This window comes from Mytilus californianus, unplaced genomic scaffold (genome assembly GCF_021869535.1).
Source record: "Mytilus californianus isolate M0D057914Y unplaced genomic scaffold, xbMytCali1.0.p SCAF_1, whole genome shotgun sequence".
NCBI classification, from domain to species: domain Eukaryota; kingdom Metazoa; phylum Mollusca; class Bivalvia; order Mytilida; family Mytilidae; genus Mytilus; species Mytilus californianus.
In genome coordinates this window covers 108,689,395-108,715,370 of record NW_026262581.1, presented here as the reverse complement: position 1 = coordinate 108,715,370, position 25,976 = coordinate 108,689,395, and the positions used below count along the sequence as shown (strand labels likewise).

At 32.8% G+C, this 25,976-nt stretch overlaps 1 protein-coding gene across 4 annotated transcripts in view; it reads left to right on the top strand.

Annotated features, from left to right (window-relative positions):
• Positions 1–613: 613 nt before the first annotated feature.
• LOC127729939 (tyrosine-protein phosphatase non-receptor type 12-like) overlaps positions 614–25,976 on the top strand; it is a 71,113-nt gene continuing 45,750 nt past the window's right edge. For all 4 annotated transcript variants that reach the window (XM_052237943.1, XM_052237936.1, XM_052237918.1 and 1 more), the window contains exons 1-3: positions 614–820; positions 22,474–22,576; positions 25,394–25,470. In XM_052237943.1, the coding sequence (XP_052093903.1) occupies positions 707–820; positions 22,474–22,576; positions 25,394–25,470 (294 nt within the window). In that variant the 5' untranslated portion in view covers positions 614–706. The remainder of the gene's footprint in view (positions 821–22,473; positions 22,577–25,393; positions 25,471–25,976) is intronic.

Sequence of the window (25,976 nt, the reverse complement as noted above, 5' to 3'; positions counted from 1 at the left end):
AACGGAGATCAAACCACAAAGTATGGCTTAATTATTAAAAATAAAAATCAGAGATTACTATTAAGGAATATGTCAAACATCATCGAAAATAATACATGGGGTGTCCATGTCCCGTGATCTGACCCATCAGTGTGAGAAATAAATCTTAAAGATGCAAAACCCAAGGGAAATAAATGAATTAAAACAGGAATTTAAGGCGCAGAAAAACAATTAGTCCAAATACAGGCTCGGGAAATTGAAATCCCCTTTTCTATATTGATATTAGTTTTCTTGTGTTATAATTTTTGAAGTAAATATTCCTTAATATTTTAACTTTTTCCACTTATATACTGTGTTCTTATTCTTATCAAGGATTTGTATAGATTTTTGTACAAATCCTTGTTCTTCTCAATACGATTTTACAATTAAGACAGTGGAAATTAAGAAGGAAGAAAGAATGTCCTGCCATATGAAGAATAAATTAGGAAACAAAAAACTTGAATTAGTAAGCGTTTTACAATAATTGATACTTATAGTGTGATGCCTCCAAAATCTAAAATGCTCTCAAGTCCTTAGCCTTAGGTAGAAAAAAAAAAACAAAACAGGTTCACGTTAATCACGTGACATTCTTCAATTTATAAGCTTCCTTGTTGACAAAGATATAGAACGTCCGGTTTATAAAGCCACTTGAAGGAAATGTTTTTGGCTGACGTTTTCTTGTAAAAAAATGGTGGATCGAACCGAACAGCTCCACAGAGCTCTCAATAAGTTTATTTATCATGTTGAACGAATGTCAAATGAAGACGACCCGTCAGGCAATGGATTTCACAGAGAATACAGGGTAGGATTTTTACTCTATTGTATCATAATATATATAATAACAACAAAACAAATGGTTCATTTATTTAACATGAGTGAAATAACGAACGTTGACAAGACAAACAAAATGTTGTAGGTAATATTTTCAACATACTCGGAGAAGATTGATATAAAATATTTACCTGTAAAAAGTCAGAGTTATCCCCCCTGATTGTTATATTGCCCAGGGCTAAAATTCCTTCAATCTCACTCATGTTTTTTGTATTCATTTAGTTACTAACCTAATTACAAATAAAAAATTGAAACTTTCAGTACATAAACAATGCACATGACATATCATAATTAGTGTGTTACTCTCTAAAACTAAAAATAAAGTCATTATTTACTTACATTATCTGTATGTATATGTACTGGTAGATTTCTCCATTATTATGAGCACCCCCTGAAATCTGCAAGTACAGTGGAATCTGTACACTCCCCAAAAGGATTAATGGAGATGTGTCACTAACGTATTTACAACAATATTTACATTGAAGACCCATTGGTGGCCTTCGGCTGTTGTCTGCTCTATGGTCGGGTTGTTGTCTCTTTGACACATTCCCCATTTCCATTCTCAATTTTATTACAAGGACTATTCCCACCCAAACACAATATTAAGGGAGTGCTAGAACACTGGGAAGTTTGTTATTATGGTGGAGGAGGTCGAAGTACTTGGTGAAAACCACTGGCCTGCTCAGCAGGAACAGCCAAACCGAATAGATAAAGTCAGGGGCAACTTTGGAGGCCCTTAAAGTACCCACTCTAGTTTAAACTCCTGTCCAAAGATGTGTGTGGGAGGGAGAGAGTCACCCTTCTGATGTACTGAAATTTCCAGCGCCTCGAGCCAGAATCAAACTATGGACCTTCAGCACTGCAGCTATCAGTCTTAACCACTAGGCCACAAACCCACACAATTTTATCAGTTAAAAAAATGTTGATTAATGCTAATTAAGGAGTGATAAGAACCCTAATCACAGTTTAAAACAGTATAAAGCTAATAAATTGGTGAAAGGAACCCTGATACATGTGCCTGATACCTGGCTTTTTGGCCATGGATCCCCTTCTTTCCTATTTTTCATATTTTACAGCTGTTAAAATGGATTCCCTCTTCCCAAGTTACAATAACATTTATGTATATTTAATTATTTTTTTTACATTTTAGTTTATTTTCCTTTATAGCATGTTTTTTCTCATCCAGTACAAAGTGAAAGCAGTTACATGTATATTTGTAGTCTCCTCTACTTTTTTTAGTCCCCTACTGACGACGTCGAAGGGGACTTTAGGTTTGCACTCTGTCCGTCTGTCTGTCCGTCAGTCCGTCTGTCCATCCGTCAGTCCGGCTACTCAGCTTTACATACTTTTTTTCTTCGTTCTTGAAGATATTGATTTGATATTTGGTATATAGTTTTATCATGACAAGTTATAGATCAAGTTCGAATTTTGTTCCGGTCTGATGATTTAGTCCAGAGTTATGGTCCATGAAAAAACTCCATAACTAATGTTAGTGTACTATGTTAAACCATATAATCTGTACAAAGGGCGATAACTCATTTTTTAAAAGACATTCTTTGGTAAATTGTTTGAGGAATTTTGTGGCAGGTTTATATGTTATTTTGTATAAACTAATTTTCTGAATGCTACATGTATATATATATATTTTTTTTTATTAAGTGAAATCCTTTAATTAGATAATAATCTATTTTTATTAAGGTATATATTTCATTACATTACATTGTGTAGATAAAAGTTGTTGACATTTTATAGGTAAGTTACAAATCTATATTAGTTTGTGACAAATGAAAGAAAAAATATTTGGAACTATTAATTATATTTGATTGTAATTTGAAAATAGATATACATTGTATTACATCATATCTAATGTTAGAGTGTTATAGGTTTTGCACACTTTTTTTCATCATGCTTGAAAATATTGATTGACAATTGGTAAATAGTTTTATCATGCCAAGTTACAGATCAAGTTCAAATTTTTGTTTCGGTCTGATAATTTTGTGCAGAGTTATGGTCCTTGGACTTGAAAAAACTCACTCATATATTCAGTTTTCCACAGTTTTTAGTCATGCTTGAAGATATTGACTTGATATTTTCTTTTTGTTTACACCATGACAAATTATAGAACAAGTTAGCATTTTGTTCCAGTATAATGAATTTTTACCCGGTAGGGGACTATGTATTGCCATGCAATACTCTCAGAATGCTTGTTTTTATTCAAAATGTTCTTGTTCACTAACCATCACTGCTTACACTTTAAGATTGGTTTGCTTGCCACTGGTTAAGATAATGCCACAGAGTTTAACTTAACATGTCTATCCATTAAAATTGAGAATGGAAATGGGGAATGTGTCAAAGAGACAACAACCCGACCACAGAACAGACAACAGCAGAAGGCCACCAACAGGTCTTCAATGCAGCGAGAAATTCCCGCACCCGAAGGCGTCCTTCAGCCGGCCCCTAAACAAATATATATACTAGTTCAGTGATAATGAACGCCATACTAAACTCCAAATTGTACACAAGAAACTAAAATTAAAAATAATACAAGACTAACAAAGGCTAGATGCTCCTGACTTGGGACAGGCGCAAAAATGTGGCGGGGTTAAACATGTTTATGAGATCTCAACCCTCCCCCTATACCTCTAGCCAATGTAGAAAAGTAAACGCATAACAATACGCACATTAAAATTCAGTTCAAGAGAAGTCCGAGTCTGATGTCAGAAGATGTAACCAAAGAAAATAAACAAAATGACAATAATACATAAATAACAACAGACTACTAGCAGTTAACTGACATGCCAGCTCCAGACTTCAATTAAACTGATTGAAAGATTATGTCTTCATCATATGAATATCAGGCACAATCCTTCCCGTTAGGGGTTTAGTATCATACCATCATAACATATATGAGAAGAACATAACCCGTGTCATGCCAACAACTGGTTTTTAAATAAATGTGTTTAGTGCCGATGCAAAGACCCTATAAGTGAATTGTTTAGTTGCTGCTGTATCTTAATGCCTTTTATATAAAAATAAGGAAATGTTGTATGATTACCAATTAAAAAAATATCCACCAAATATAATGATAATAATAACAATAATAATAAATTCTTTATTTAAAGAGGGAAAACACAGTTAGTTACAATTACTAATCTTCCCTGAAGCCCTCGTATACAATACAAGTAAAAAAAAAATAATAAGAGAAAAAAAGCAAACATACAACATATTAACACATAGTCATTTCACAATCGTATAGTCATGATAGTTCCATTAGAACATATAAAACAGTTACAGAGTGCATGTAGTAAATAGATACTATATACAAATCAAAACCATACATTCTAAAAAAGTAATAGTTGCAATCATTTCAAGACTGAATATTGGGACTGCCTCAAGTATCGTTTTATAATTTGTTTAAAACAAAAAGTGTTTTGCACTTTACTCATTTCATATGGTAGTCCGTTCCATATAACTAATCCAGAATAAGCAAAAGATTTTTTAAACAGTTCAGTTTTTGGCTTAGGAACTATCAAATTACCTTGAGTTAAATCCCTTAAAGCATAAGGATTCTTAACAGATATAAGTTGAAACTTTTGAAGTAGGTACTGTGGTGCTTCTTTCCGCATACATTTATATAGCAGTAAATATTTGTGGTATTTGATTCTGTTTCTACTGTCATAAATATGATGTAGATGTAAGTAACTATAGGTCACTGTAAGCAATAGCAGAACCCTTACTGTATAGTCAGCTTTAAAAGGCCCCAGCATGACAAAATGTGACACTATTCAAACAAGAAAACCAATGGCCTGATTTATAACAAAACTATTAACAAAAAAAAATGATGGTTATGAACTAACAAAAACCATTGAATGAAGGCTCGTAATAACAAAAACAGTACAAATGTTATTGCACCGGATGCGCATTTCGACATTAATGTCTCTTCAGTGATGCTCGAGGCCAAAATATTTGAAATTCTAGAACTTATACAAACATTGAAGAGCTGATCAAACCAAAAAAGACCTAAAGTAAAGCCAAATTCGGACAAGGAATCAGAGCTTTGCATGAGGGAGATATATATTGAGTCATTCCTTACTTAAAATGATTTCTAGAATTTCAATCAAACAATATCCTTATTTTCACGCCAGTACTGAACTACTGGCTACTGGGCTGGTAATACCCTCATAACTTGAGTATATAGAATGTGGTGGCATGTTTGTGAGCAGAGCACTCAACCCCCTCCCTAACCTGGGGACAGTGGTGTTACAGCACAGCATAGATGTAAGAACAAACTGTGTTGGAAATGAATTTACTCAAAAGATTGGAACAAAGAAAACAACCAACTTAAAATCAAAAGACACAAATTACAGTAACTGAAATTTTGTTTAAAGCCAATAACAACTAATAAATAAATCATGTTTTCCCAGAATAAATTTGAATTATCCATCAATACTACAAAACTTTTTATCTTGATAATGCTTAACCTAACATGACCTAAGGTATGGATTGGTAACCGAATGTCCACATCATATTTCATCTTAACTGGTTTGTATTATTTTGACCCTTGGCCATTGAAGTTTTTTCACATCTTAATCTTTTTTGATCATCCTCACAACTGTTGTACATGTATATACTGTATAAGACTTCATCTTAGAAATGGCTTCTTTCACTGAGAAGAACTGATCATGAACAAGACATACAAATGTAAACAAAAAGTAAATTCAAAGCCATGTGGAACTCCAAATCAAATATGCCCATTCTTCAAAATAACGGAACAGATAATTACTGTAGTATTATGAAAAATAGGCATATTAATGGTTTGATAATAAAATTAAATAAAAAAAAGATAGAAATTTCTTTTTTAAAGACATGCTTTTTCTATGATGAAGGCCTCAGGGAAGATTAGTTATATAGCTAACTGTTTAACCCTCTTTAAATAAAGTATTGTTGTTGTTGTTGTTGTTTGTGGAACTTTATGTTGCTAAGCGAGTGATGTAGGGTTACTTGAACATCAGGTAAACTAATAGGCCTTAAAAGCCCTTTGTATATCATATCATTTTACTTTTACCAGTGTATTTCTAAAAATGAAAAATGCAGGTTCGCTGGTTTACAATGGTTTTCATTTTCCATAATGGTTGTAATGTTATTGACAGTAACTTATATCAAACTGCTAGAATTGTTAGTTGATTCCTGTGGAAGGTCAGTGATTCTGTCTGGGGACTACCGGTTCCTCCACCAATTAGAACTGACCACCAAAATATAGCCAGTAGTGTTAAACACCAAGAATCCACCAATCAATTATAAACTGTTTATTGTTATTTATGATTTGTTTCACTCTTTGTTATTCTAGGGCCATCGATTGCTTATCGAATTTGGTATTAGGTTTACACACCATCTGTAGCTGTTTACATTCTTTGTTCCTCGCTTTATAGTAGATAGTTGTCTCATTGGTAATTATACCACATCTCCTGATGTCTATAAAGATCATCCTAACTTGTTGATATTTTAGTTTTATAATCTATGTCCCTACCAACCAACTACATGTTTGTAAACCTACTTCCATTGATTAAAACAGAATATGAAAGTAAAAATAGCCTGTAAGACAAAAAGTTGATGAACTTATTTTATTTAAGTTCCCATTAAGTATCAAGCCATCTTTGATTGGCAACTAATATTTCTGCAAGAAAAGCCTCTTATATTATTCTGTTTTACATTTTTTGTAAATAATTAAACATGTAATAATGTAGGTACTTATGCTGTTTAGATTGTTTGTGCCAACTCTTAGAAACAAAGACCTTGACAGGATGATAATCATGTAAAACAGGAAGCTAAACAGTAGTTGTCTTTTGTCATATTTTGTTTATGTTTATAAATCAGATAATTTGGTATTGGTGGTAGATCTTTTTAATAGTTTATTACATGTCTTTTGGTTGTATGTCTCATTGATGTGTACTACACTTGACTGTCTGTTGCCCTCTACATGTCTTTTGGTTGTATGTCTCATTGGGTTTCTATCTCATTGATGTGTACTACACTTGTCTACTGTTTAGAACTGTCTGTTTCCCTCTACATGTCTTTTGGTTGTATGTCTCATTGATGTGTACTACACTTGTCTACTGTTTAGAACTGTATGTTACCCTCTACATGTCTTTTGGTTGTATGTCTCATTGGGTTTCTTTTTCATTGTTGTGTACTACACTTGTCTACTGTTTAGAACTGTCTGTTGCCCTCTACATGTCTTTTGGTTGTATGTGTCATTGGTTGTTTGTCTCATTGATGTGTACTACACTTGTCTACTGTTTAGAACTGTCTGTTTCCCTCTACATGTCTTTTGGTTGTATGTGTCATTGGTTGTTTGTCTCATTGATGTGTACTACACTTGTCTACTGTTTAGAACTGTCTGTTTCCCTCTACATGTCTTTTGGTTGTATGTCTCATTGATGTGTACTACACTTGTCTACTGTTTAGAACTGTATGTTACCCTCTACATGTCTTTTGGTTGTATGTCTCATTGGGTTTCTTTTTCATTGTTGTGTACTACACTTGTCTACTGTTTAGAACTGTCTGTTGCCCTCTACATGTCTTTTGGTTGTATGTGTCATTGGTTGTTTGTCTCATTGATGTGTACTACACTTGTCTACTGTTTAGAACTGTCTGTTTCCCTCTACATGTCTTTTGGTTGTATGTGTCATTGGTTGTTTGTCTCATTGATGTGTACTACACTTGTCTACTGTTTAGAACTGTCTGTTTCCCTCTACATGTCTTTTGGTTGTATATCTCATTGGTTGTTTGTCTCATTGATGTGTACTACACTTGTCTACTGTTTAGAACTGTCTGTTTCCCTCTACATGTCTTTTGGTTGTATATCTCATTGGTTGTTTGTCTCATTGATGTGTACTACACTTGTCTACTGTTTAGAACTGTATGTTGCCCTCTAAATGTCTATTTGTTTGTATGTCTCATTGGGTGTCTCCTGTTTAGAACTGTCTGTTGCCCTCTACATGTCTTTTGGTTGTATGTTTCATTGGGTTTCCTTCCCATAGTTGTGTAATACACTTGTCTACTGTATAGAACTGTCTGTTGCCCTCTACATGTCTTTTGGTTGTATGTCTCATTGGGTGTCTCTTGTTGATGTGTCCTACACTTGTCTACTGTTTAGAACTGTCTGTTGCCCTCTACATGTCTTTTGGTTGTATGTCTCATTGGGTTTCTTTCCCATTGTTGTGTACTACAATTGTCTACTGTTTAGAACTGTCTTTTGCCCTCTACATGTCTTTTGGTTGTATGTCTCATTGGGTTTCTATCACATTGATGTGTCCTACACTTGACTGTCTGTTGCCCTCTACATGTCTTTTGGTTGTATGTCTCATTGGGTGTCTCTCTCGTTGATGTGTACTACACTTGTCTACTGTTAAGAACTGTATGTTTCCCTGTACATGTCTTTTGGTTGTATGTCTCATTGGATTTCTTTCTCATTGTTGTGTCCTACACTTGTCTACTGTTGAGAACTGTATGTTTCCCTCTACATGTCTTTTGGTTGTATGTCTCATTGGGTTTCTATCTCATTGATGTGTACTACACTTGTCTACTGTTTAGAACTGTCTGTTGCCCTCTACATGTCTTTTGGTTGTATGTCTCATTGGGTTTCTATCTCAATGGTGTGTACTACACTTGTCTACTGTTTAGAACTGTATGTTGCCATCTACATGTCTTTTGGTTGTATGTCTCATTGGGTTTCTTTCTCTTTGATGTGTATTACACACCTCTTTTTATTCATTATTAATTTTAATGAAACAATACAAACAATTTTTTTCATGGTTTTGTCATACAATAACATTACATAACTTCTGTAAAGGACATTATCTGTTGAAATTTAATTAAATGTAGGAAGTTGTGTAAACAAGCCTTGAACAGGTTTTGTATTTAAATGTCTTAAGTATTTCATCTGTCATTGCCTTTGATAGTGATAGTGATCTTCATTACAGGGCTCAGAAAAATTATTCAATTTAGTTTCTGTCCTGTAATGTTATTATTTCTATCCTTTCCTGTCTATACAATGTACATTCCATTAAAACCATATTCTATTATGATCCTACATAGGTAAATTGATGCTTCATGGGTATGGATATTTAAGATAAATTATGTTTTTTTTTCATAAACTATTTTTTTAATAATGTTACCTATATACGTCAAAGCTGACTGACATATAAACAAAACTAAAAAGGAAATGACTATTTTGTTTACAAAATCTTTTTAAAACAAAGGTCAATAAACTTTTAGTTTGATCATTAGTGTACTTGAAATATTTCATCGGCTTTGCTTTTAACATATTTGAGACAAATGGATCAGACTTAGTAAGAATATTAATTAAAAAGTCCAGTTGCTCTTAGCCCCTTCAGGTAGATATCGTCATAGTCAGAATAGTATCCCAATTGAGATTATCTACATGTGTGAAACAAAAAAAATAAAAAGGAAGAAAAAATGACTGAAATTGTGTAGATGACACAGTGTCACAATTAAAACTAAAGGCAAAGTCATGATAACTACTGAAAATTATTATGTTTATTCACCTTGTATCATTGCAATCCCTGTTAATTGAAAGATTAATATTTTTCTCCCAAATTATCATCATTCATTTATTTTTATGCCTGTATACTACATGTACTTATATTTAAGTTTGTGTCCATTTTCTTGTTTTATATTATTCAAGGACAAAGCAAATTATCTTGCCCTTCTTGTTTACAATTAGATTAAAACCCCATTTTTTCCAGAGTTAAAGCTCCTTTTGAAATTTGAAAAAGATCAATGTACTTTTTATTCTAATGATATGATTAGATATGTGACCATTCTTGTTCATACCAGTAAATAAAATTGAGAACGGAAATGGGGAATACATGTATGTCAAAGAAACAACAACCCGGCCAAAGAGCAGATAACAGACGAAGGCCACGAATGGGTCTTCAACGCAGCGAGAAAATCCCGCATCTGGAGGTGGTCCTCAGCTGGCCCCTAAATAAAAATGTGTACTAGTTAAGTGAAATTGGACGTCATACTAAACTCCAAAACATATAAATGAACTAAAATTTAAAAACATACAAGACTAACAAAGGCCAGAGCCTCCTGACTTGGGACAGGCGCAAAAATGCGGCGGGGTTAAACATGTTTTTTGAGATCTCCCCCCTCCCCCCTATACCTCTAGCCAATGTAGAATAAAGAAACACACAGCGATACGCACAGTAAAACTCAGTTTAAAAGAAGTCTGAGTCCGATGTCAGAATAGGTAACAAAAGAAACTAAGCAAATGACAATGATACATAAATTAACAAAGGACTGCTAGAAGTTACTGACATGCCAGCTCCAGACCTCAATTAAACTGATTGAAAGATTATGTATTCATCATATAAAAAATCAAATACAATCCCTCCCATTAGGGGTTTAGTATCATACCATCATAAAATATATGAGAAGAAAGTTTACAAGACAGTCCTTGTTTTTCAAGAGTTACATCTGCTTTAAAGCTGTGTAAAAAATGAATGTGCTTAAGGTCATTCATCTAAAGAAAGGCCATGTGAGCTATTGCAACCACTTTGCATCTGTTGTCACCATTGTCATCTGTAAACTTTCAAATTTTCCTCTTCTTCACTGAAACCACTTTACCAATTTTATGTTAGAAGGTCCTTTATAAAAGATCCTCAATTGGTTCCTGACTATATTCATGACTGCCACAGGCAATCTTTGAATCTGGTTGGCAAATTTGAAATATCTTCTCTTGTAAAACTACAAGGTGAAATGTTTTTAAACTTTAACGATTGATGATTGGGAATTTCTCCACAAACAAACTTTATTTTATGTTGATAGGTTGGGAAACCTTGCAGTATCATGGCACATAATTTCCTTTAAAACCCCTAGAAATCTTATTTTCAATATGAAACCACTTGGCCAATTTTAATCAAACTTGGTAGGAATCAAATGAGCTAAATTGTGTATGTTATCTTTAATAATTTTTTCAAAGATCAAAATTAGAATATGAAAGCAACTAGAAATATTCTTTGCACACCACCATACCACCACACATGCAGTCATGTTTTATTCTATATCATTATTTGAAGGGTCTTAGGGTCACAATATTAGTATGAAGGTTACTTCTGTAAATGAATGCTAAAATTTCACTTTTAAATCTAAAAATAATAAAGTATATTTGGACAAAATTTCACCTTTGTATTTTACAAGTAAAATTTATTGTCACTTTAAGTACACCAATGGAGATACTTTGATTATAATTTATTGTAGGATCATATACTTTATACAATACATTTTGAATGAAAATGATGTGTGAAATAAGTGTAAATTTATTGTCCTTCCACATCTCTGCACAGTTAGATTATACTTGGTAGTTGGTACCTTACATCACAACATGCTTTTATAGTACAAGTTTTAGCCATTGCTTAAATCTTTTTAATAGAAAAAATATGACAGATCACTAGATTATGAATAAAATTGAGTTACAAAATGCAATAGTGCATGTAAATTTAATATTGAAAATGAAATCTGTTAATTTCCTCAGTAACTTCCTGTTATGAAGTGGGAGTTACCCCTGCATTGTTTTGTTATAACTATTTCCCGAGACATTCTTCTCAATGATCCAAAGTGTCTTGAGAGACAACATGTGACCAAATTATTTGTGTGACTAAGATATTGTCATTATTCATCAAGTCTAGTATTAGATATTTTACTGCTTAAGAAGCATCAGTAAAATGTGTTTTTATATATTATATAATTGCTGAAAAATGATCAATAAATTGTATGGAGAAAATTCATTTTATCATTCTTTGTAAATATGGCCATAATGTATGATTGCATTGATATTGATTCATTGATGATTGTTTGTTTAATTTCCAGTGACAAATATTGCATGTATATCTAAGATTGAATGAGTGATTGATTGATTGTTGTTTTCTTAACTTCCAGTTGAAAATATTTCATGCATGTTTTGGATGAGAACAAATTAACGGTTAGTACAATAGGTAGGTCTTGTAATAGGTCAACCGAGATGAAGAAAAGGAAATTTGGAATGTCACTGGCAAAATGAGGGTATATTGGTATATGAACAGAAATTAAGTCTGCACAAAGCCCCCTATGAACCCCTCAAAGAGTTGTTGCAAGGGCTCTTAACATGCAAAGAGCTTCACACTCTCCTATACGAGGTATAAGATTTGACTGCCCTATTCTGACCGGATGTGGCTGCCAATTTATACATCATGCATAGTCTTAGATGCATGACTTTTTTTAGTCCCCTACCAACGAAGTCGAAGGGGACTTTAGGTTTGCACTCTGTCTGTCTGTCTGTCTGTCCGTCCATTCGTCAGTCTGGCAAATCAATTTTCCACACTTTTTAGCTCACCCGGCCCGAAGGGCCAAGTGAGCTTTTTTCATCACTTTGCGTCCGTCGTCGTCGTTAGTCCGGCGTCATCGTCCGGCGTCGTCTGTTAACTTTTACAAAAATCTTCTCCTCTGAAACTACTGGGTCAAATTTAACCAAACTTGGTCACAATCATCATTGGGGTATCTAGTTTAAAAAATGTGTCCGGTGATCCGGTCAACCAACCAAGATGGCCGCCATGGCTAAAAATAGAACATAGGGGTAAAATGTAGATTTTGGCTTATATCTCTGAAACCAAAGCATTTAGAGCAAATCTGACATGGCGTAAAATTGTTTATCAGGTCAAGATCTATCTGCCCTGAAATTTTCAGATGAATCTGACAACCCGTTGTTGGGTTGCTGCCCCTGAATTGGTAATTTTAAGAAAATTTTGCAGCTTTTGGTTATTATCTTGAATATTATTATAGATAGAGATAAACTGTAAAAAGCAATAATGTTCAGCAAAGTTAGATCTACAAATAAATCAACATGACCAAAATTGTCAACATTGGGCCAAGTTCATTATAGATAGAGATAATTGTAAGCAGCAAGAATGTTCAGTAAAGTAAGATCTACAAACACATCACCATCACCAAAACACAATTTTGTCATGAATCCATCTGTGTCCTTTGTTTAATATGCACATAGACCAAGGTGAGCGACACAGGCTCTTTAGAGCCTCTAGTTTTCTTCGTGCTTGAAGATATTGATTTGATATTTAGTTTATTGTTGTTATTGGCTTTGAACTAGCTGTCAGTAACTGGATGTATACGTACCCTGCCATGTCCACTCTGTGTTTTTGTTAGATGTATTTCTATTTGTATCCATCTGATGAGTTAAGCCTTTTTCAACTGATTTTTATACGACCGCAAAAATTAAAAAATTTTTGGTTGTATATTGGTATGATGTTGGCGTCGTCGTCGTCGTCCGAAGACACATTGGTTTTCGCACTCTAACTTTAGTTTAAGTGAATGGATCTCCATGAAATTTTACCATAAGGTTCAATACCACAAAAGGAAGGTGGGGATTGATTTTGGGGGTTATGGTACCAACAGTTAAGGAATTAAGGGCCAAAAAGGGGCCAAAAATAAGCATTTTTGTAACTTCCAGACAATAACTTGTGTGTAAGTTTATGGATCTCTCTGACATTGTACCACAAGGTTCCATATCACAAAGGGAAGGCTGTAATTGATTTTGGGGGTAATTGCCCTAAACGTTTAGGAATTGGGAGCCAAAAAGGGGCCAAAAATAAGCATTTTTCTAGTTTCCAGACAATAACTTGTGTTCACGTGTATGGATCTCTCTGAAATTGTACTGCAAGGTACCATACCACAAAGGGAAGGCTGGGATTGAGTTTGGGGGTGATGAATCATAAGGGGGTTCAAAAAATTTGGGGGGGGGATTTTTTTCTTTTCTTTTTTTTTTCTTTTTTTCCTTTTTTTTTTCTTTTAAAATTTTCCATTTTAAGTTGGTTATTTCTGATTTATATTTAAAAGCAAATAATAATGATATGGTAGGAGATACACACCAAACAGGATGTGTAAATTATTATATAATAAGTATTGTGCAATAGCAAGAAATTTTCAATTGCACAGTATTGCACAATAGCAAGAAATCTTCAATTGCACAGTATTGCGCAATAGCAAGAAATCTTCAATTGCACAGTATTGCGCAATAGCAAGAAATATCCAATAGCACAATATTGCGCAATAGCAAGAAATTGTCAATTGTACAGTATTGCGCAATAGCAAGAAATATTCAATTGCACAGTATTGTGCAAAAGAAGATACTTCGTATAAATTGCTTATTTCTTGATCAATTTCAATGGGGTTTTATTCTTGAATTCTTGGGGTTCTTAATATGCTGAATCTAACCGTGTATTAAGTTTTTGGATTTTGGGCCCCGTTTTTAAATTGGTCCACATTGAGGTCAAAAGGGTCCAAAATTTTACTTTGTTTGATTTCATCAAAAATTGAATTATTGGGGTTCTTTGATATGCCGATTCTAACCGTGTATTTAGATTCTTAATTTTTGGATCCGTTTTCAAATTGGTCTACATTAAGGTCCAAAGGGTCCAAAATTAAACTTAGTTTGATTTTAACAAAAATTGAATTTTTAGGGTTCTTTGATATGCTGAATCTAAACATGTATTTAGATTTTTGATTATGGGCCCAGTTTTTAAGTTGGTCCAAATCAGGGTCCAAAATTAAACTTTGTTTGATTTCAACAAAAATTGAATATATGGGGTTCTTTGATATGCTAAATCTAACCATGTATTTAGATTTTTGATTTTTGGGCCCCGTTATCAACTTTGTCCACATTTAAGGTCAAAAGGGTCTAAAATAAAACTTTGTTTGATTTCATCAAAAATTGAATTCTTGGGGTTCTTTGATATGCTGAATCTAACCATGTATTTAGATTTTGGATATTGGACCATAATAGGTGAATGTCCAATTTAAAAATTTTAAGTTCTTAGACCACATTCATTCTGTGTCAGAAACCTATGCTGTGTCAAATATTTAATCACAATCCAAATTCAGAGCTGTATCAAGCTTGAATGTTGTGTCCATACTTGCCCCAACTGTTCAGGGTTCGACCTCTGCGGTCGTATCAAGCTGCGCCCTGCGGAGCATTTTATTGATTCAGCCATGCTGGATCTATGCGATCACTTTGGTTTTGGAGATGGTGCAAAATACTAAGTTGAAGACATATCATGAAACTTATAATGTGTTTTTATGACTTGCAGAAACTTTCTACACCATTTTAATTATCAACTTTCAACTTTTGAAATGTTATTTGCCCTTAAATTAAGAAAAGATTGGTTGAACAACCCTTTTATTTTAGATATACACTTGTATATAGTTCCTTTGTAAATCAAAATTTATAAGGATTTACTATTTATGAATTAATTTGAAAAAGTATTGTACATCAATTGAATCAGTTGATAAAAATTTTGAAAGTTTTATAGTATCTTATGCTTGTGTAAATTATTGTTCAATGAAATTTGGGTCAACATGTGTATTAATATATCTAAGTAGATTCCCACACTTTTTATACGACCGCAAAAATTGAAAATTTTTTGGTCGTATATTGGTATGACGTTGGCGTCGTCGTCGTCGTCATCGTCGTCGTCGTCGTCGTCGTCTGGCGTCGTCTGGCGTCGTCCGAAGACACATTGGTTTTCGCACTCTAACTTTAGTTAAAGTGAATGGATCTCCATGAAATTTTACCATAAGGTTCAATACCACGAAAGGAAGGTTGGGATTGATTTTGGGGGTTATGGTACCAACAGTTAAGGAATTAGGGGCCAAAAAGGGGCCAACAATAAGCATTTTTGTAACTTCTAGACAATAACTTGTGTGTAAGTGTATGGATCTCTCTGACATTGTACCACAAGGTTCCATATCACAAAGGGAAGGCTGTAATTGATTTTGGGGGTAATTGCCTCAAAATTTTAGGAATTAGGGGCCAAAAAAGGGCCAAAAAACAAGCATTTTTCTAGTTTCATGACAATAACTTGTGTGTAAGTGTTTGGATATTTCTGAAATTGTACTACAAGGTTCCATATCACAAAGGGAAAGCTAGAATTGAGTTTGTGGGTAATTGCCCGAAACGTTTAGGAATAGGGGGCCAAAAAGGGGCCAAAAATAAGCATTTTTCTAGTTTCCAGACAATAACTTGTGTTCAAGTGTATGGATCTCTCTGAAATTGTACTGCAAGGTACCATACCACAAAGGGAAGGCTGGGATTGAGTTTGGGGGTGATGAATCATAAGGGGGTTCAAAAAATTTGGGGGGGGGGGATTTTTTTTTTTTCTTTTTTTTTCTTTTTTTCCCTTTTTTTTTTCTTTTAAAATTTTCCATTTTAAGTTGGTTATTTCTGATTAATATTTAAAAGCAAATAATAATGATATGGTAGGAGATACACACCAAACAGGATGTGTAAATTATTATATAATAAGTATTGTGCAATAGCAAGAAATTTTCAATTGCACAGTATTGCACAATAGCAAGAAATCTTCAATTGCACAGTATTGCGCAATAGCAAGAAATCTTCAATTGCACAGTATTGCACAATAGCAAGAAATATCCAATAGCACAATATTGCGCAATAGCAAGAAATTGTCAATTGTACAGTATTGCACAATAGCAAGAAATATTCAATTGCACAGTATTGTGCAAAAGAAGATACTTTGTATAAATTGCTTATTTCTTGATCAATTTCAATGGGGTTTTATTCTTGAATTCTTGGGGTTCTTTAATATGCTGAATCTAACCGTGTATTAAGTTTTTGGATTTTGGGCCCCATTGAGGTCCAAAGGGTCCAAAATTTAACTTTGTTTGATTTTATCAAAAATTGAATTATTGGGGTTCTTTGATATGCCGAATCTAACCGTGTATTTAGATTCTTAATTTTTGGTTCCGTTTTCAAATTGGTCTACATTAAGGTCAAAAGGGTCCAAAATTAAAATTAGTTTGATTTTAACAAAAATTGAATTTTTAGGGTTCTTTGATATGCTGAATCTAAACATGTATTTAGATTTTTGATTATGGGCCCAGTTTTCAAGTTGGTCCAAATCGGGGTCCAAAATTAAACTTTGTTTGATTTCAACAAAAATTGAATATATGGGGTTCTTTGATATGCTGAATCTAACCATGTATTTAGATTTTTGATTTTTGGGCCCCGTTATCAACTTTGTCCACATTGAGGTCAAAAGGGTCCAAAATTAAACTTTGTTTGATTTCATCAAAAATTGAATTCTTGGGGTTCTTTGATATGCTGAATCTAACCATGTATTTAGATTTTTTATTTGTGGACCCGCTATCAAATTGGTTCATATTGAGGTCAAAAGGGTCCAAAATTAAACTTTGTTTGATTTCATCAAAAATTGAATTATTGGGGTTCTTTGATATGCCAAATCTAACCGTGTATTTAGATTTTTAATTTTGGGTCCCGTTTTTAAATTGGTCTACATTAAGGTCCAAAGGGTCCAAAATTAAACTTAGTTTGATTTTAACAAAAATTGAATTCTTGGGGTTCTTTGATATGCTGAATCTAAACATGTGTTTAGATTTTTGATTATGGGCCCAGTTTTCAAGTTGGTCCAAGTTGGGGTCCAAAATTAAACTTTGTTTGATTTCAACAAAAATTGAATATATGGGGTTCTTTGATATGCTGAATCTAAACATGTATTTAGATTTTAGATTTTTGGCCCAGTTTTCAAGTTGGTCCAAATTGGGGTCCAAAATGAAACTTTGTTTGATTTCAACAAAAATTGAATATATGGGGTTCTTTGATATGCTGAATCTTACCATGTATTTAGATTTTTTATTTGTGGGCCCGCTATCAAATTGGTTCATATTGAGGTCAAAAGGGTCCAAAATTAAACTTTGTTTGATTTCATCAAAAATTTAATTATTGGGGTTCTTTGATATGCCAAATCTAACCGTGTATTTAGATTTTTAATTATGGGTCCCGTTTTTAAATTGGTCTACATTAAGGTCCAAAGGGTCCAAAATTAAACTTAGTTTGATTTTAACAAAAATTGAATTTTTGGGGTTCTTTGATATGCTGAATCTAAACATGTGTTTAGATTTTTGATTATGGGACCAGTTTTCAAGTTGGTCCAAGTTGGGGTCCAAAATTAAACTTTTGTTTGATTTCAACAAAAATTGAATATATGGGGTTCTTTGATATGCTGAATCTAAACATGTATTTAGATTTTAGATTTTTGGCCCAGTTTTCAAGTTGGTCCAAATTGGGGTCCAAAATTAAACTTTGTTTGATTTCAACAAAAATTGAATATATGGGGTTCTTTGATATGCTGAATCTTACCATGTATTTAGATTTTTTATTTTGTGGGCCCGCTATCAAATTGGTTCATATTGAGGTCAAAAGGGTCCAAAATAAAACTTTGTTTGATTTCATCAAAAATTGAATTATTGGGGTTCTTTGATATGCCAAATCTAACCGTGTTTTTAGATTTTTAATTTTGGGTCCCATTTTTTAAATTGGTCTACATTAAGGTCCAAAGGGTCCAAAATTAAACTTAGTTTGATTTTAACAAAAATTGAATTCTTGGGGTACTTTGATATGCTGAATCTAAACATGTGTTTAGATTTTAGATTATGGGACCAGTTTTCAAGTTGGTCCAAGTTGGGGTCCAAAATTAAACTTTGTTTGATTTCAACAAAAATTGAATATATGGGGTTCTTTGATATGCTGAATCTAACCATGTATTTTGATTTTGGACATTGGACCATAAAAAAATTGAAGTTCTTAGACCACATTCTTTCTGTGTCAGAAACCTATGCTGTGTCAAATATTTAATCACAATCCAAATTCAGAGCTGTATCAAGCTTGAATGTTGTGTCCATACTTGCCCCAACTGTTCAGGGTTCGACCTCTGCGGTCGTATCAAGCTGCGCCCAGCGAAGCATTTTATTTGAAATGGTATTACTCAAATTCTTTCCATAGTCAAGTAAGAGTCAGAATGATTATCAACTGTCATGATTTTCAAATAGATACACTCAAAGGTGTATTAATTGGAAACAACCCCAGTCTTAATTCACCACAGTTAATATCTCATGACCTGTTACATAATTAAATACACCTAATTGAATACACACATTCTTGATCTCAATAGTATACCTACAAATGTATTATTTATTTTGATCTACACTACATTTAAATATTCTGTTAATTTTGTTAGCTAGCTGAATGATTAATCAGATGGGTTTTTTTTTTCAAAGAAAAGACAAAAAATGAAAAAAATATGTAAATAAAATGCAAGCAAATTTTATTTCACTTGTAAAGTCAGTGTCATTATTATCTGACATAAGTCAATAATCAAGTTCTAATTAATTAGTTACAATTATCAGAAATTTGGTTGAAACAATAAACAAGATTGCATAACTCTTACCTGAGCATTTTCTGCAATAAAATTTATTTGTTTGTTCTACATCTATATCCCATTATATTGCTATTTAACAGTAATTGGAAATATCTCAGCATTAGGTATTTGAACATTTAAATTTGAATACAGGAAATGTATTTTTTCTTAATGAATAATGAACACCAATTTAGATAAAAAATAGTTATTATTTTTTTTAATTTTCGTTGTTGAGAAAGTGCATTTCCAAGGCCTCTTTCTGGAAATTATTAAGCCAATTATTAATAATGGCATTTAAAAGAATATATTACTTGTTTGACGATTTCCCTTTCCATTCTTGTCAATTCCATTAAATAGCAAATATTTAAAAAAAAAAAATCTGACAGAGTCTAAAATTGAAATATCAATATATATATCAATATTTGCATCAATATTGCGAAATTCCCTACCTATGGACAATAACATAGAAATTTTACAGTAAGATTGGAAATAAGAAGAGAAAAAAATATTGAAAAAAGTATGTTCAGAAAGATTATCAGACTAGCTATGAATATGGCTGGATCACAACATCGAAGATGCTTTGATTATAGTTTGTTCTTATGTGGTACTGTTACACCACTGTCCCAGATTAGGGGGAGGGTTGGTGCCTTCAAACTAGTTTAACCTCGCCACATTCTGTATGTGCCTGTCCCAAGTCAGATGCCTGTAATTCAGTGGTTGTCGTTTGCTGTGTAACATATTTGTTTTTCGTTCATTATTTTGTACATAAATTAGGCTGTTAGTTTTCTCGTTTGAATTGTTTTCCAGTTGTCATTTCGGGGCCTTTTATAGCTGACTATGAGGTATGGGCTTTCCTCATTTTTGAAGACCGTATGGTGACCTATAGTTGTTGATTTCTGTGTCATTTGGTCTCTTGTGGAGAGTTGTCTCATTGGCAATCATACCACATCTTCTTTTTTCATAGCCAAATGGATGCCCCACTTTGGCAAGCGTTTTACTTCCAGTTGTCAGAAGACCAAGGGATGACCATATTTCTATACCCCATTCAGCCCTTAGGGTAAGATTGACTAACCATGTTTGTTGTGAAAGAAAGTTTATACACATGCTAAAATTTTATGTACATACCATTTATTAATGGTTTTTAAAAAAGGCAACGTTTAAAATAGAGGACGAGATTGAGAAAAAATAAGCCAATTCTTTAGTAACAGGGTGTTTTTTTGCAAGTATTGGTGGATTTTAATTCTGAAAGATTTCTTTGTCTATTGATATCATTTGTTAGGTTAGATTGTTGTATCAGTCAAAGCTACCCAACATCAACAAAAGTTTTATTCATATTCAAATTTTTGTTGAGACACTAATGTTGAATGATGTTATATCAAACATATTTGTATATTTTTCTAGGTAACAATGAGCACAGGCTCTGTCAAGTTACTTTATAGTTCACTTTGTTGGAAAAACAATTGTGATCTTTTGCTCATGGTCTTTATGTAGTTACAGTAATGGTGTGTCTATGTCATAGGTCAACATCTATGATCTATTGCTCATGGTCTTTATGTAGTTACAGTAATGGTGTGTCTGTGTCAAAGGTCAACATCTGTGATCTATTGCTCATGGTCTTTATGTAGTTAAGTAATGGTGTGTCTGTGTCAAAGGTCAACATCTATGATCTATTGCTCATGGTCTTTATGTAGTTACAGTAATGGTGTGTCTGTGTCAAAGGTCAACATCTGTTTCATTTGTCGCCATCTCAACTCATTCTACCTTCTTTGTTTAGGATTTCCTTTGGGAAGTTTAAGACCTGTGTTGTATATTTTAAATATGGAACAATTATTTTGATTTCAAATTGTTGTTTGAGTTACCAAATTGAGATAGTGTAATTGGGTTCAGATATAATGAGCAACTGACATATTTCTATTATAAATAAATCACTCAAACTAATGATTTTCTTGCTATAAAATTGAGAATGGAAATGGGGAATGTGTCAAAGAGACAACAACCCGACCATAGAACAGACAACAGCAGAAGGTCACCAACAGGTCTTCAATGCAGCGAGAAATTCCCGCACCCGGAGGCGTCCTTCAGCTGGCCCCTAAACAAATATATATACTAGTTCAGTGATAATGAACGCCATACTAAACTCCAAATTGTACACAAGAAACTAAAATTAAAAATAATACAAGACTGACAAAGGCTAGAGGCTCCTGACTTGGGACAGGCGCAAAAATGCGGCGGGGTTAAACATGTTTATGAGATCTCAACCCTCCCCCTATACCTCTAGCCAATGTAGAAAAGTAAACGCATAACAATACGCACATTAAAATTCAGTTCAAGAGAAGTCCGAGTCTGATGTCAGAAGATGTAACCAAAGAAAATAAACAAAATGACAATAATACATAAATAACAACAGACTACTAGCAGTTAACTGACATGCCAGCTCCAGACTTCAATTAAACTGATTGAAAGATTATGTCTTCATCATATGAATATCAGGCACAATCCTTCCCGTTAGGGGTTTAGTATCATACCATCATAACATATATGAGAAGAACATAACCCGTGTCATGCCAACAACTGGTTTTTAAATAAATGTGTTTAGTGCCGATGCAAAGACCCTATAAGTGAATCAATATTAACGCCAAAATATGCAATCTTTAATGACCTGACAACAGTATCGTAACTATATCCCTTCTTAATAAGTCTATTTAAAGGTTTTGTTAGCTTCAGAGGTGAATACATGTGTACTGACATTTTTGTGCTTTATAAAGAATATTTCCATAAAAAATTGGATGTGAAATACCTGAACGTATAAGAAGTCTGCATGTTGAGCTATATTTACGAATGATGTCCTTATACCGATGATAAAATTTAGTAAATGTTTTGACTAGTTTGTGATATCGAAAACCCTGGTGTAATAATTTTTCAGTAATACATAAATTTCTCTCGTTAAAATCTAAAACATTGTTACATACACGAGCGAATCGTACAAGTTGAGATATATAAACACCGTAAGATGGTGACAAGGGAACGTCACCATCTAAAAATGGATAATTAACGATAGGAAATGAAAAATCATCTCTTTTATCATATATTTTAGTATTAAGCTTTCCGTTAATGATATAGATATCAAGATCGAGGAAAGGGCAGTGGTCATTGTTGGTATTAGCTTTATTTAAAGTAAGTTCAACAGGATAAATTTCTTTAGTATACATACTGAAGTCGTCATTATTGAGAGCCAAAATATCATCCAAATATCTAAAAGTATTATTAAATTTGTGTATCAGATGTTGTTATACTTATTACAAATTATAAATTACAGGATCTAAGAGAATTAGCCATTAAAAATAGAGACCAAGTGGCTGCTACACATGGAAGGATACAACACAATATCAGGAAAAACAGATATAAAGATATTGTACCTTGTAAGTATTGGTTATCCTCATTACTACAGTCTTTGGTTAAAAGTGTTTCACCTATCGGAAATTCCCCTATTATCTCATTTAAAAACACAATTTAAATAAAAAAATATACTGAGAATAAGGAATTATTTTAATCTGGAATAATTTTTGATTCTGGAAAATTGATAAGAAATGTATCATGAAAAATAACCCAACTTCAGTGGGTTAGCCATGCGTGCCTGGCTAAGGTTCAAGTTGCTTTCACTGATATTTCAGTATGAACTAACTCACCTACTTTAGCCATGCACGCATGGCTAATCCTATTTAGTTGGGTTAGTTTTCATCATACATTTCTTATCAATTTTCCAGAATTCAAGATTCAAATAATTCCTTGTTTGAAGATAATTCTTGTCCAAATTAAATGATTTTTTCTTCATTAAATACAGAAATGTCTACAGTTTCTTAAATAGTTGTGAATTATATTTATGTCTCTGTATATTTTTAGTGAAATCACTGTTTAAAGACTAAAATGAATTCTGAATGAAAAAATCATATGGCTATATAGGAAAAAAATGACACTTAATTTCAATATTTGTATACAAATAATGATTTCTCAGAAATGACGTCATAGAAATATTTCATAATAACCACAAAAGACTGTACACATTTGTGAGTTTTACATTCAAAATTTCATCAAAATCAAACCTCTAAATTCTTTTTGACAATGTTTTAAAAAAATGTGTTTTTATATGAAATAATAGGGGAGTTTGTGAAAGGTGAATCACTTTTAACCTAAGACTGACAAGAAAGACAACCAACTGTGTTAACTTTAGTAGATTACATGAATGTTTGAGTCTTGATTTGTTTGAATCAGAAGTTAGATATTAGAATTTGCAAGATGAAGTTGTCTGAATACAAAAACTAGTGACTAAGTATTATCTGCATTAAGTCCTGTCAAAGATGTGAGTTCTTTCCCAATATGGTTTATACTAAGTGTAAAATACCAAGTACTTATACTTGTGGTATACCACAGGAAACATTGCAAAATGAAAAAGCTGGTTTGTTATTACATTTTTTTATTTTGCAATTATAACCTCTATATTAGTTAAATCAAATTCTACCTTTTTCCATACATTGCAAAATGAAAAAGCTGGTTTGTTATTACATTTTTTTTTGTTTTGCAATTATAACCTCTATATTAGTAAAATTAAATTCTGCCTTTTTCCATACATTTCATATGTCATATTATGCAAAATACCATAGTGGTCCAGGAATATGTGTCAAACACACTAAGTTGATATAATAGACTTTTAAAAAAATTAAATCTAGAACATATTCTGTGTTACAGGTATACTATATCACAAAAAATACTGGAACATATAATCTGTTTTATATCACACTGCACAGTACAATGTCAAATAGTGTTACTAATGTGGCTATATCCATCGTAGAAAAAATTATACAGTTGTCCAAGCTTTTCCTCATCTTATCTGCAGATTATGAGATGTTCCTCTAATTTTTATACATATATAGTGAAAAGCTCTTAATATTTGCATGATTTTCATTTTGATTGTAAATGTGCTTAAACTAAGGCTGCAACTCGCTTGGATAAAGTTGACCTTCAAAAGTTCTGGCTGTTCTTTTTAAGTCTATCTATGCTTCCAAGCCCCAAATGTTTTTTGTATTTTTGTATTTGGTTTCCCGGATGATAATTATTGAAGAAATACCTGATGGGAGCTATTCCAGGAATAGCTGATGAAATTTATTCCAGGAATATATATTGTGCATACTTAAATTGTTTTCATAAGTTTATATGACAGATCTTCAATAAATGAATAAAGACCTACATTTTTTATTGTGATAAAGCCCTTGCTTATCAAGTTTCATGAAATTATATTTGTCTGGACTTTTTTTGACTGACCTCACATATTGTTCTCATTTCTGTTCAGTACTTGCTTGATAATGAGTTTCTTGTTAAATTTTCAATTACTTTAACAGAAATATGGCCCTTGGACAAAGAAAATTAAAAAAAATTGTACATGTTTGGACTTTTGTTGTGTACTATCAGATGAATTTACTCAAGTAGCAAATTGATGAGTTACAGGTTAAGGTGTTTTGTTCCAATTTTATGACCATGGCCATATTTGTATAATGATAAGTGTGATTTGTTCTGGTTCTTCTGAATAAAAGGCACATGTAAATATCAATAAAAAAACAATCCAAAGATACAGATAACAAAAAGACTTCTTGTTCCCATTCATTTGTTGGGCATATTTTGTTGTTAAGCCTGTTTATATTGGCATGGTAATTGGTTTTAAGTTGCATAATGAGCTACAGTTTGAACCATGTTTTGTTGACATATTTTTGATGGATGTATGGCCCTTGTCCACAGCTTTAAGAGTAAAGGTTGTTATTTTAATGTCATCAAGCTATTATTTCACTATAAAATCACTTTTAAAAAAAGATGGGTATGATCTGTGTAATCTCCTAGCTAGCAATATATATATAGTCAAATACATGTATTTACATTGTATAAAGTAATTTAGGTACCTGTCAAGAATAGTTTTGTGATTTTTTTATGAATATATATCAAACAAGGTTAGGCACAGCTGCCACAACACATTAAACCTTGAGGAATTAATGATATAAAAAATTATAAATTGGGTATATAAATATATCAATGAGAATATAATTTCACAATACAAGTGAACCACAAAAAAGGTCTATGAATTAATATGCAGAAAATGTGTGCAAGTGGTTTTTTGTTTGTTTTTTGTTGTGCCCCAGAATTACATTTGTAAATTAACAGATACCTTAATGTATGAATTTTCTTAATTTAAGTTGATGATACAAGAGTTACATTGAAAGAAATACCTGGAGTACAAGGATCAGACTACATCAATGCTAATTATGTACTGGTAGGTTTTAACTATTGTGGTCATTCCGTCATTAGATAAGGAAAAGCATAAAGTGATTAATCTTGAAATATATACTTACAAATTACAGAAAATAGAATATGTAATATGAAAAAAGGAAATATAATTTACTGAGGTTGTCCAAATGATGATAAGTATGGTAACTCGTACTAGATAGGCAGACCAAATTGGTGTTTCTGGTCCATGGTAACTTGTACTAGATAGACATACCAAACTGGTGCTTCTGGTCCATGTTGTATCATATAAGATAGGCCTGCCAAACTGCTGCTTCTTGTCCATGTTGTATCATACAAGATAGGCATACCAAACTGGTACTTCTGGTCCATGTTGACACATACTAGATAGGCATGCCAAACTGGTGCTTTTGGTCCATGTTGTCTCATACCATATAGGCATACCAAACTGGTACTTCTGGTCCATGTTGACACATACTAGATAGGCATACCAAACTGGTACTTCTGGTCCATGTTGACTCGTACTAGATAGGC